This window comes from Rhipicephalus microplus, chromosome 5 (genome assembly GCF_043290135.1).
Source record: "Rhipicephalus microplus isolate Deutch F79 chromosome 5, USDA_Rmic, whole genome shotgun sequence".
NCBI classification, from domain to species: Eukaryota; Metazoa; Arthropoda; class Arachnida; order Ixodida; family Ixodidae; genus Rhipicephalus; species Rhipicephalus microplus.
In genome coordinates this window covers 185,752,270-185,766,062 of record NC_134704.1, presented here as the reverse complement: position 1 = coordinate 185,766,062, position 13,793 = coordinate 185,752,270, and the positions used below count along the sequence as shown (strand labels likewise).

Here is a 13,793-nt window from a genome sequence, read left to right as displayed (position 1 = left end):
TAGCCCAGTATTGTATCACTGAGCTGCGCTGGTTCTTGGGTCTTGTTGACAAACTTGCCTTAGGAAGGCTTGATATCGGGAAAGCAATCGCCTCAATACGACTTAGCGTTTTGAAACAGCAGAAGAACAACTAATAGTCCCACAACGCAAGTTGTCGTCCAATGCTCCAACCCATTACAAAAGCTTGTTCTTGTTTACTTACTAAGTGTCATGCACACCCACTTCAGGCATACTTTCTCATCGTCATCAGCCACTGCATGAACGATTAGCACTAAATTACCCACTTCAGGCATAATTTCTCATCGTCATCAGCCACTGCTAGAACGATTGGCACTAAATTCCTTGCAATAGTTTAGCGGATACCACGCTTCTCAGAAGAATGACGACAAATAACAAAGCAAATGCCAACCTACTAACCTGAAATTTTTATTGCTAATGCTGTAGAGGGCGTCAAGCAAGTGCGCTTGCAGAAATTACCCAATGAGCGATTAGAAAAGACTCTGAAAGACCGCGAGAACACCAAACCCTTTCCATAGAAACCATAACGTATAAGGTACATACCTGAGGAAACCTCTTGGTGGACTTTAAGCAAGGCTGGAACGAGCGCCACAAAAAGAACGGAACGAGCGCCACCTTCCAAATAATTTTATCACACAGTGGCAAAAAGATATTGTTACACAAGGTAAGGTAACTTAATGGGGGGATTTTAATGGGCCCTGAGTCCGCGATCACAGTATAATGATGATGATCTCCACCGCCATGGCTCGTACCCACTAAAGGGAATCGCAGTGGAGGCAACGTCGTCTTCCTTCTTCATTCGCGCTTCCCTGGTTTTTCCTGGTGGTGATACCCCGTATCATTCCTTCCGTCTCAGACGAAGCCCTCTGGGCGAGTCATTCTTGCATCCTTCGTGTAAACGGCTTCAGGCGGGCAACATGCGTCACCTCTGTCTTGCATGAACGTCAGCCACTAGTGGTGACACGTGCAATTTCATAGTTGACCTCGCTGAGACGACGGAGTATCACAAAAGGACCGGCATAGTGTGCCAGTAGCTTTTGGCTCAAGCCACGTCTGCGTATTGGGGTCCACACCCACACCAGATCACCGGGGGCATAGGTTACATGCCTGTGTTGACTGTCGTAGCGAGTTTTGCAGGACTCTCACGCTGCCAGTGTACGTAAGCAGGCAAGTCGACGTGTCTCTTCTGCACAACACAAAGTTTCCGCAATTGTTAAATCGTCATGGACGACAAAAGGAAAGATAGTGTCAAGCGTATGTCGAGGTGAGTGAACGTAGAGCAGATAAAAAGGGCTGTAGCCTGTCGTTTCGTGTTTCGACGTGTTGAAGGCGTACGTGACGAATGATAATACTTCATCCCAGTTTTTGTGGTCGGAGGCGACGTACAGTGACAACATGTTGATCAACGTTCGGTTTGTGCGCTCGGTGAGGCCGTTAGTTTGTAGATGATACGCAGCTGAGTGTCTGAACTTGGAGGTACACAAGCGAAGTAATGATTCGACAATATCAGCGGGAAACTTTCGTCCACGGTCACTTATTATCACGCGAGGAGGTCCGTGTCGGAGGATGACTGAATGCAACAGGAACTCCGAAACCTTGACTGCCGTGGCGGAGCATAAGGCAGCCGTCTCGCAGTACCGCGTCAGGTAGTCGGCGCATACAACTATCCACTGGTTACCTTTTGAGGAGCGTGGAAATGGTCCAATCAGATCAATGCCGACCTTTTCAAAAGGGGAACCGGGAGGCTTTACAGGTTGCAGGTGACCAACTGGACCCGAGGAAGGCCGCTTGTGGCTCTGACACTGCGTACAGCTGGCCACGTAGTTCTGAATCGTTTTGCTCAATTTCGGCCAATAGAATCGCTCTTTCGTGCGACAAAGTGTTCGTGCGGTGCCTAGATGGCCAGAGGTGGGGTCATCATGCGCGAGACGCAGAACAGACGCTTAGAGGGACGCAAGAACAACCAGCAGAAAGCGGGCACCCGTTGTGGACAAGTTTCTCTGGTAAAGAAGACCATTTCGGACGCAGAATCAGCCTTCGCTTAATGAATTTGTCGCTCCAGGGAAGAGAGCTTTTGAGCTTGGGTCATTACGCTGCTCAGCGGCGAAGGTCACGGCATCGGGAAAGCCAGACGACAGAGAAGCGACAAGGTGGGCAAAGTTATCCGCATCACAATCTGTCGATGGTAGCGGCATTCTGGAGACACAGTCCACATCAGCGTGTAGACGGCCAGTCTTGTATGAGATGGTGAAGACATGTTCTTGCAAACGAATGGCCCATCGTGCGAGGCGGCCGGATGGGTCACGAAGGTTGACCAGCCAACACAGGGAATGGTGATCTGTGACGATAGTAAACGGGCGACCATAGATGTATGAGCGAAAGCCTTGCACGGCAAAGACTACCGCTAGGCATTCCTGTTCGGTCACTGCGTAGTTGCGTTCAGGCTTGCTTAAAGAACGACTTGCGTACGCCACAACGTGTTTCTTCTTGCCAAAACGCTGAACGAGAATGGCACTGATACCGATGCCACTTGCGTCTGTGTGAATTTCCGTGGGCGACGAAGGATTGAAGTGCCGAAGTACTGGCTGCGAAGTTAACAAACACTTCAGCTTGTGAAAAGCGGCATCACACTCGGAGGTCCAATGAAACAGGCTGTTCTTGCGTAGAAGGCTCGCCAGGGGGTGAACGACATCCGCAAACTTGGGTATGAACCGGCGGAAATACGAGCAGAGCCCGATGAAGCTACGCAGTTGTTTCACAGATTTAGGACGCTCGAACGATTCAACGGCCGCTGTCTTTTGTGGGTCAGAACTAATGCCATCTTTGTCGACGAGATGTCCTAATACTAATGTCTGTCGCTCGCCAAAGTGGCACTTTTTTGAATTCAATACAAGGCCAGCTTTTTCATGGCAGCTGAGCACGAGGTCTAGGCGAGTGTTGTGCTCCTCGAACGTACGTCCAAAAATTACAACATCATCAAGGTAACACATGCATATATGCCATTTTAAACCACGCAATATAGAGTCCATAAATCTTTCGAATGTCGCAGGAGCATTACATAATCCGAATGGCATAACGTTGAACTCGTAAAGTCCGTCGGTCGTAACGAATGCCGTCTTTTGTTTGTCAGCTGCGTGCATCGGAATTTGCCAGTAACCTGATCTCAGGTCGACAGATGAAAAGTAGGACGCGGAATGCAGGCAGTCCAGAGCGTCATCGATGCGCGGCAGTGGATAGACGTCTTGCTTGGTAACAGAATTCAGTCGGCGGTAGTCAACGCAAAATCTCCACGTACTATCCTTCTTCCTCACTAGAATGGTGGGAGCAGCCCACAGACTTGCCGATTCCTGTATTATTCCCTTTTCCAGCATTTCTGGACCTGCTCGTTGATGATTTTGCGCTCCGATGGTGCCACTCGTTAAGGTTTCTCCCTAATGGGATGCGCCGACTCGGTGTGGATCTGATGACGTATCCGGGACGCTATGATTAAGGGCCTTTGGCTATTTTTAGAAAAATCGAACACTTGCGAGTGCTTAGATAGAACGTCGAGCAGGGTGTGACGTTCGCTTTGGTCAAGTGACATGCTGACCATTTGTAGCAATTGGGCATCTTCTGAACCTTCTAGGCCTAGATGTTCATTTTGGCTTGTAGCATCCAGCGTCGTACATGATTCGGGTCTAAATACTGCAAGTTTCATGCCACCTGGCAGAATTGCAGGCTCCATGGAACTGTTCATTGTCCACACACCTGCCCGTCCATCAACGACTGACACTATACAATGGGGAATGAGAATATTCTTTTTGAGGCAGGCCAAGAGAATCGGTTCGAGTGTGGCGTCAAACGTGCCACAGTTGTTGCTGGAACATGTCACGGGAACACACACAGCAGCAAATGCAGGAACGACTGTGTCCATGGAGACGAAAAAAATGCATTCCTCCGGACAGGAATTTTCCAAGAGCGCCGTTGGGAAAGTACCGTGTATAGAAAGATGCCCACTTCTGCAGTATACAGTTGCCCCACACTCACACAAGAAGTCAATACCCAAGATAACGTCATGTGTAGACCACGGAATAACCACAAGCTCTGTGCAAAACACCTTGCCACACAGCGAGATGTCCACAGTACAATATCCCACCGGACACAACACGTCACCACTCACACCACGAAATGTTACCCCATGATTCAGGCAAAACATCACTTTTGGTCCTAGCAGGTTCTTAAAATTTAGACTAATGAACGAGACTGTCGCGCCTGTATCCACAAGTGCCATAGTAGCTACTCCATTGACAACTACATGAACTTTGTTCTTCAACATAAACGCTGACGGGGGTATATCTGTAGATAGCACCTGTGATCTCACGGCCTCACCCCTACTGGCTGCACCGACTAGTTTTCCGGCGGCGGTGTACGTGCGCGTCACCGTGGCGACGGCGATCCTGGAGCACGGGGAGCTGGTGGTGGCGTCAAACTTCGATCAGAGGCCGGCGATGGGTAGCGTGACCCGGTAGGTGTGCGTGGTTTCCGTGACGTGGAGAGCGGATGATCGAAAGGTTGGTGAAACATGTGCCAAGACTGTCGCTGATATGGGCGATGGTCACAAAAAAGTGCATTGTGACCCGGGACGCCACAGTTGTAGCATACCGGAATCAGCCGAGGGGCACGTGGCTGCTCAGAGTAACGACTCCTCTCGGAAGGCATAGGATAGTGGTGCCGCCTTTCAGGGGTACTGTAGACAGGCGATGTTGGGTAAACGGGCGGGCGAAAACTTCGTTCGTAGTTGGGAGGTGGTCGACGGGGGAATCCAGTCTGCCGTGTGCCTTGATATGCATTAGCGTCTGCTGCGTTGATCGATGGTTGCCATAGTGGAAGAGAAACAGGAGTCCGCACACGTTCTCGTTCGCTTACGTACACATCCTGAAAATCTCTGGGGCGCTGATAGGTCTGCTGACATCGAAGCAGCTCTTCTCTAACAATCTGCCGTATGGTCAAAGCAAGGTCGTTAGGCGGCACTGTTTCAACACTAGCCACAGTGGGGACGTTGGACAGGCGGCCGAATTTCGGAGAAATTTGTCGCATGTTGAGGGATTCAAAGGTACGACAGTGCTTCATTACGTCGGACACGGAGTTCAAGCAGTCTTTCCCAATTAAGAAATTGTACACGTCTTCGGTGATACCCTTGAGAACGTGTCCAACCTTGCCTTCTTCAGACATCCTCGCCTTCACGATCTTGCACAGCTTCAATATTTCTTCAATGTATGTCGTAGATGTTTCTGCTGGAAGCTGTGCCCTCTGAGACAATGTCTGCTTAGCGCGTTTCTTCTTTGCATCTGAATCACCGAAGAACTTCTGCACTTCTTCAACAAAACGTTCCCAAGTCGTGAACATGTCCTCGTGGTTCTCGTACCACATGAGGGCGGTGCTAGTTAACGAGATTACGACAAAATTGAGCTGTTCGTTCGAGTCCCAGCCATTGCTCCTGCTCACCCGCTTGTAGTTCTTGAGCTACATGTCGACGTCTTCTCCTGAGGTCCCGCCGAAGTTTAGTGGCACTCTGTAGTACGGCACGGAACCCATCGGAGTTGGCCTCGAAGCGTTGGATGGCTGCTCTTGGGCCATTGCGATCGGCGAAGGTGGAAGTCCGGCGAGGCGGTGGCTGCGACGAAGTCCTGGCAGTGAAGCTCCCGTCTTTGGGTTTGTCCTGCCCAGCACCTTCCTCCAAATTGTTACACAAGGTAAGGTAACTTAGGGGGGGTTTTTGATGGGCCCTGAGTCCGCGATCACAGTATAATGATGATGATCTCCACCGCCATGGCTCGTACCCACTAAGGGGAATCGCAGTGGAGGCAACGTCGTCTTCCTTCTCTATCCGCGCTTCCCTTGTTTTTTCTGGTAGTGATACCCCGTATCACTATTATAACCCAGACAAACCACAATGCGTTGCTGAAAACATATCTCTCTGTATTGAAGGAATAGATAAGCTTACTAACACTGCTATTCATGTAAGTGTCCTTGTTGAAATCACACCAAAAATTCATCAATTACGAACCAGTTCAAACTCTAGCTCAAACCAGGATTCTGCTAAAGACATGAAATTCTTAGCTCAAACCAGCATCCTTGGACATGCACTTTTTAGTAGCAGACATATTACAACAGTGTTGCTTAATTACTCATTGTCTTTTGTGGTATGTATTCATTCGATAATATGCACAGCGTCTGTGCGATGCCACCGTTCGGTTGAGGTTACTTGCTCCTCTGCGCCAACTTCATAGTAGAAAGAACCAAGCTAGCGAAGCACCTTGAACGGGCCGAAATAACGTTTAATTAGCTTTTAAGAGAGCCCACTCATACCTCTGTCACATGGGCACCTGCGAAGACCGTTTACCTCCCTCGTCCATACGACAATGAAGAAGCGGTCCGTGTCACACGGCCATCCTTACGCAACCGAAGATAAACGGAGCATTTCACAAAGGACATTCAACAATCTTCCTTCGCAGCGAAACGAGGTACTCTCGTCCACAGCAGTCTAGAGGTCTGAGAACAATTTCGAGCACTAAGTGGCCGCAGTGAAAAAATAATACATTTTGACGATATTAAACGTTCTTTCGTTATAGTAATCATTCACAACGGGTGTTTGTTTGCATATATTTACGCCAGCCAGAGTTCACTTACTCTCAACACTGATGCCCTACACACCATGCGCCGCGAGTTGGGCCGGTTGGCGCCAGCCGATCAACGTCATTACCAGCGCATTTTCGTACCACTTCCTCACGTCGTCTGCTGTGTCACTCATGGCTGAAGAACACAAAATGTGCGCTCACGAGGCAAGGAAGCATAAGAACTTTCGTACCAGTACCGGGCATATACACAGCAGCAGAACAACTAAAAGCACAATGTGGCCAGCGTCACTAGCAGCATCGCTACATTTAGCAAATGCGTTTTTATATGAAATTATTTTTAATGTTTTGCTAGTCGCATACCTACTTAATAGTGCTTTTTGTAAAAAACGCATAAAGAGGATTCACAAAAAATTAATAGAGATGAAATTAGAATACTTTTCCGAAGATCAAACAGCGCCAGCTGAGCCTCCTCGCGGCAACTGTTACAACCTTGTTAGCCCATTCTAGCCACCCTAACCTTGTCATTGCCGTGTGACACTGCCACAACTACTTCTCCGTTGAACCCCCTAAGGGAGATTTACGTTGACGGTGTTTAACGGAGTTTGGTGGTGGCCGTGTGACAGGGGTATCACACGCGTGGGCGTCCATACCCATACTTTGTCTCCAGTAGCGTGCTTGACCTCTCTTCGTTGCAAATTATACAAATCGACATCACCTTTTGTTGCTGGTGAGTGCGATGTTGTGCCAGCTGCCTTGCGTCTTAAGCTTTTTGCGAGTCACTGATGCAATAGTGATGGTCGGAGTCGTCATCGACCGGTAGCATTGCATCCAGAGACGTGGAAGCTGCTAGGCCAAAAATGTTGCAAAGATGTCTTTCGTGTCATATCCGGCACAGCAGTATTGTGTGAGCGTTGCGTGTGGTAATATTCTGTAATAAGTTGATGCTGCACGTCGACGTACATCGACAACATGCCACTTCGCGTGCTATTTGAGTCGTTCTGTCAATCCATTAGCTTGGGGATAATATGCCGTGGTTTCCCTATGACAGGTGTGCGTCATTTTCATAATGAAATTAGTCAACTCAGCTGTAAACGCTGTTCCGCGATCCGTGATCAGCACTGTAGGAGCTCTATGTCACAGTACAATGTTGGCCACGAAAAATTTGACTGCTTCAACAGCCGTTCCCCGAACAAGCGACGCTGTCTCCGCATATCTAGGTAAATCCATTGCAACGATGGTGCATCGCTTCCCTGATAAGGACCTGGGTAATGGGCCAAGTAAATCCATTCCCACTTGTGTGAAAGGCATATCTGGTGGCTCTATAGGTTGGAGGTGACCAACTGGTTTCACCGATGGTGTTTCGCGCCTTCTGCAGTACCGGCAGGTTTATACGTAGTGCTGCACAAAGTGTAAGCAACTTCGGCAAGCAGTGTTTCATGCGAATACTTGCTGACGTTCTGCTGACATTCCTAAATACTCCAACCTGCCCCTGAGTGAGGACGACACCTAGATCCAAGTTGCTTGCGGCGGTGTTCAGTTTTGACTTCCGCGTCAGAATGTGCGAGCACTGGATGACTCTGAAAGTGCTGTCTCGCCGCTCATTGATGGCATCCTTCTGTTCTTTCAGCCAAAGGAAAGGGCCATCGCCCTTTGCCAGCCACGTTAGAGGTCTGCCGATCTTAGAAAAATTTTCGATGAAGCGCCGGTGATTAGTGCAGTCTCAGGAATCATCTGAACACGTTTTTCGTCTGTTGGTTTCGGACATTTCTCTACTGCCGCGGTATTGTCGGGGTCCGGGTAGTTGCCTTGAGCACTAACGTAACCCCTTTACTTCCCCCCTTCCCCCGAAAAAGAGCTCCCTGAAGCCGAAGTGGCATTTTCGGGGCTTTATTGTCAGGTCCACGAAAGAAAGAGCTTCCCGCACAGATCGCAGTCATTTGACATGCTGCATGAAAGTAGCCGAAAAAACCACAACATCGTCAAGATAAACAAGAAAAGGCTTTCACTTCAGTCGGAAGAGCACACTGTCCATCATCCGCTGAAACGAAGCGGGAACGAAAGACAGGCCGAATACAAGTGCGTTAAATTCGTATAGCCCATCCGGTGTCACGAATGCAGTTTTCTCGTGATCTCGTTCGTCCACTTCTATCTGCCAGTACCATTTTGCCCCACTGCGGTGGTCTAGTGGCTAAGTTATTCGGCTGCTGACCTGCAGGTCACGGGATCAAATCGCTGCTGCGGTGGCTGCATTTCAGATGGAGGTGGAAACGTTGTGGGCCCATGTGCTCAAATTTGGGTGGACGTTAAAGAGCCCCAGGTGGTAGAAATTTTCGGAGCCCTCCACTACGGCATCTCTCATAATCTTATGGTGGTATTGGGACGTTAAACCCCACATATCAATCATCATCTGCCGTACCAACTTTTTAGGTCTAGGGAAGAAAAGAACTTAGAATCTCGTAGTATATCGAGAGCGTCGTCAATCCTGGGAAGGGCATAAACAATTCGCCTTGTGACGGAGTTCAGTCTATACAGAATCGTAAAGACTGGCCTTTCTTCTTTATGAATACACTGGTGACGCCCATGGGCTTGTTGACGGCTGAATTATATCCTCTTCGAGCATTTCCTCGTACTGATTTTCGATAGCTTCTCTTTCCTTTAGTGACACACTGCAGAGGTGCTGGCAGGTGGGTCTGACTGATTCGGCGACTATGATGCGGTGTTTGGTAATGCGTGTTCGTCGGGCCTTGGATGACACTGAAAAGCACGCGGTGAATTATCCTACGAGGGTTTTTCATTGTATTTTCTGGCTTGGTAACAGTAGTTGTTCTAGGTCAATGGTTGCCAGTACAGGATTAACGTTTTGTAATGCAGGTGTTGACGTATCACAGGCGCGCAAGTCTGCAACATGAACGAATTCATGGATTCTGGTAACGAAGGCCCTTTTAGCAAAGTGCTGTAATTCCTTCGCAAAGCTTGTCAGCAAGACGCTAGCACATCTCTCACGAAGCTGCACAAGGCCCTTTGCCATGCAGGCTGCCTTTTCGAGTATGAGCACAAAGTTGCTGTAAGCGCACCCTTTATGATCACTAAAGCATGCTATTCACCCTGACAGCTATGCTGGACCTTGGAGGTACCACCACGTTGTCGTCTGCAATGCACAGATCATTGATTTTTCTTTTTTGTCTCACGTTGCAATCACGTGCAGAATAGAAAATGAGACGCATGATTCGGGCAAGTTATTTACAGCACCATTAGTCTTGAGGAAGCCCATACCAATATTTATGTCTCTAGAACATTCCGCCAGCACAATGAAACAGGCGAAATATGTGAAATCCTTTATTCCGATTCGCTCACACACCACAGACAACATGGAGGGCGTAGCAAATGGCTGGCGTGCGAACGTTAAATATATCTTGCATCACTACGATTATTAGGGACACCGTAATGGAGGGCACCAGAAATTTCTACCTTATGTTATTTTTCAAAGTGCACCAAATTCAATCTGCTCGAGCCTCCAGCGTTTTGCGTTCTTCGAAAAGTGGCCACCACGGCCGGGCTTTGAGTAGCGGAGCACATTTCAGGCCATATAGCAGGCATATATACGGCTTACAAGACGACTCTGAGAGCACAGACTCATAGGCGGCTAAACAGACAGACAGACAGACAGACAGACAGACAGACAGACAGACAGACAGACAGACAGACAGACAGACAGACAGACAGACAGACAGACAGACAGACAGACAGACAGACAGACAGACAGACAGACAGACAGACAGACAGACAGACAGACAGACAGACAGACAAGAGCAGTCGAGCACATTTCGGGCCATATAGCAGGCATATATCCGGTTTACAAAACGACCCCGAGAGTACAGACTCGCAGGTGGTTAGATAGATCGACAGATAGATAAAGAGATCTCACTACTCACTAATTAGGGACCCGGGTATATTTTACAGCAAAAGAGCTGCAAAGGTTCCTCGCGAATGCAGTGATGACTCGGACCTCGAATCGAGCGACGATGAACTAGAAAATAGTGGTTCTGCCCGGGCATGTAAACAATTTTTATTGAAACAGCCAGAATTATGGAGACATTCAATATGCAAATACAGTTCTGTCTCGAGAAAGGATGCGATAGAGAGAGAGGGGGGGGGAGACTTGGCGCGTTGGTTAGTAACTTGTTTTTGGCACCTTTTGACACAAAGATATCACGTATAACCCTGATTGTGCCTTGATCATATCAGTCTTACCCTTCTAGTTGTAGCACCGCCCTCGTAAAGCTGCCGACGCTACTCACGACGGAAACTGTTACGCATACAATAGATGCCTGCAAGCGTCTGGTGCTCTATTTACACTGCCCGTGAAATGTTTTCGTCAGGCACTTCAGACGCCCTCTTTTCTAGCTTTTATTGTAAAGTGACTTCTTTTAGTTTGTGCTCTCAGTCACTGGGAATCATCTTGAATATTCCAAGAAGCATCATGTAGTTTTGTGTGCTCTTTCATGGCTCTATGTTGTTGTATCCACTTTCTGTTGATTTTTTTGCCGGTGTCTCTAAATATTGCCAAGGTGAGGCATCTAACGCACTTAGCAGGGAGGATATTGACGATGAACTTGAAATGACTATCAAGCCTTCGAAAAATAATCTTGCATGGAGTGCTGCGCAAGACACAATTGGTCGTGCCATGCCAGAGTGGAAGGATGTGCCTCCAGGCCCATCGCATGTGAAGTCTCCCATCGATTATTTTGGAAGAATTTTTGGCATGGACTTCCTCTCCTTCATCTGAGAGCATTCGTCATTATACAGTGCTCGGAGGGACCGTAACAAAGTCACACCTATCACACAAAATGTTTTGGAACAGTTTATGAGCATAGTGCTAACTCTGTCCATTATGAAGGTGCCTCAAACACGCATGTACTGGTCCGAGAACATGATTATTGGTCAAGTTGCCGACACTATGACCAGGTACAGATTGAAGAAATCGAAACAGTCCCTTCATTTCAACGACAACCAGGGGGTACGAGACAAAGATGACCCAAAGCGTGGCAGGCTGTACAAAGTGCGGCCCCTACTGGATCACCTGGCTGCAAAATGCCGTCAACTACCGAAATAACAAAATTGTGTGTCTATGAGCAGCTGGTCTCATTAAAAGGCCCCAGCTCACGGAAGCAATGCGTTCCAAACAAACACAATGAGCGTTTCACGCCGGGAAAAAGAGTGCCTTGAGAAATTTCACACTGACCCGTAGGGGTCAACTACTCGTAGTCTTGCGCTGTGCAAATATGTGGATTCCAAATCATTCTCAGTATCTTTGTTATGTTTTACTGCTCTGTACCGACTCCTGCGATAGCCCTGTAACCGGACCGCACAATGTGATTGTGTATAGTTAGATAAATAAATAAGCAAATAAGTACCTTGTGACATTCTACAACAATTCTAAAGAAAGTAGACTTGATGAGAAAAGGGAATAGTCAAGCTTCTAGCGTTTAAAAGTTTTTATCTACCTTTGCAATGGCGAATTATTCACCTCTTGATTAGGAGTTTTTCCGTGAAGACAGCAGTGGTGCACCTGACACTCTCATGGAATTTCTCTGGGTCTAAGCAGACCCCGCCTTTTTAGGTAAGCAAAACAGGTCGCACAGGAAACACGGGACCACTGGCTTAGCTAGCGGAGAGGAAGGTGGGTGTTATGTGAGCTTACTCCTTTCCACTGAAACACACACACACACACACACACACACACACACACACACACACACACACACACACACACACACACACACACACACACACACACACACACACACACACACGCACACACACACACACACACACACACACACACACACACACACACACACACACACACACACACACAAAGATACATAATGTATAATGCAAAATACCCGAAAAAAAAGAAACCCGGGCTCTGGTAGACGGCTATTTTTCGCTTTGTGTGCCATGGTCAAAAATTTCGTATGGGCACGCACCCGTTGTGCCAGCTCCTGGCTACACCACTGTCATAGACTGCATGACGCCGGGCAATACTTGGGTACTCTCAAAATATGCGTGGCGAGCCGCAGCGAAGATGACCATTGCGACGCACCTTGAGTTCCGTGTTGGGCGTAGGGAAGCCGACATCCGAGTAGTCGATCTCCTCCACCCCCGGCGCAGCGAGCAGTCCGCAGCACTCAGCGACGCCATAGAAGTTTCGGAAGTTGCGCAGGTTGGGGAATACCACGAGCGCCTCGCGCATCAGCAGCTCGGTAACCGCGCAGCCCGCGAGGCACAGTTTGCGCACGCTCTCGAGGCGCACGCGCGAGCACTGCATTTCGTGCATGATCCGGTGCATTCGAGACGGGAAGCCGAACAACGCCGATACCTGTGCGCGCCACAGACAGGCTTGTCAGTCTGAGGTCGCCAGAAGCATGACTGCAACATTCTGCCAAGACATCTCTTTGTTATGGGAATTGGCAAAAAAACGAAACGTGTCTTCACAGAAGTAGTTTGTTTACGGGACATATGCACCGATATTTTCACATGTACACAAACAAGCGTTATTTATATGGCAAGTTTTCAATTTTGCCTGAGAAATTACCTTTTTTGAAATTGTTGTTTTTGTCTACACTTTAGGTTTTTGTATTTGTTGTGTTGTACTTTTAATGCTGAACCTTGAACAAAGCTTTTTGCGACTTTTCTTCGGAAATCAACAAGTGCCATTATTTTTTGTGGAAAGCTTTGGTATAGTTTGTATAATTAAAGTTTATTTCCAGGATTACTGGGCTGTAATCATTTCAAGACTTCCGAGGGTCTAGTTTTTCGCGCGTATTAGGAATTATAAACTGCGCTTTCTAGTTTGTTTTGGTCACTTTACACTTGATGGGGAGTAATACGAACCAATAATGGTTCACAAATGTCGCAGTTTAGCTATAAAAAAAGTGGCTGTGAAAAGTCGTGTATTTTTCTGATCGCCATAATAAAAAAATTACCGACTGGAGGCGAAAATGCTGTTGGCCCGTGTGCCCGTATGTGGGTGCACGTTAAAGAACCCCAGTTGGTCGAAATTACCAGAGCTCTTCACTACGCCGTGTCTCATAATCATACGGTGGTTTTCGGATGTTAAACCCCACATATCATCAAGAGAGTAGCAACCGGACT

General features: G+C 48.0%; 1 protein-coding gene across 2 annotated transcripts in view; it reads right to left on the bottom strand.

The window, feature by feature from the left end:
* LOC119173602 (uncharacterized) overlaps positions 1-13,793 on the bottom strand; it is a 412,987-nt gene that overhangs the window by 94,350 nt on the left and 304,844 nt on the right. For both annotated transcript variants that reach the window (XM_075896291.1, XM_075896292.1), the window contains exon 8: positions 12,742-13,017. In XM_075896291.1, the coding sequence (XP_075752406.1) occupies positions 12,742-13,017 (276 nt within the window). The remainder of the gene's footprint in view (positions 1-12,741; positions 13,018-13,793) is intronic.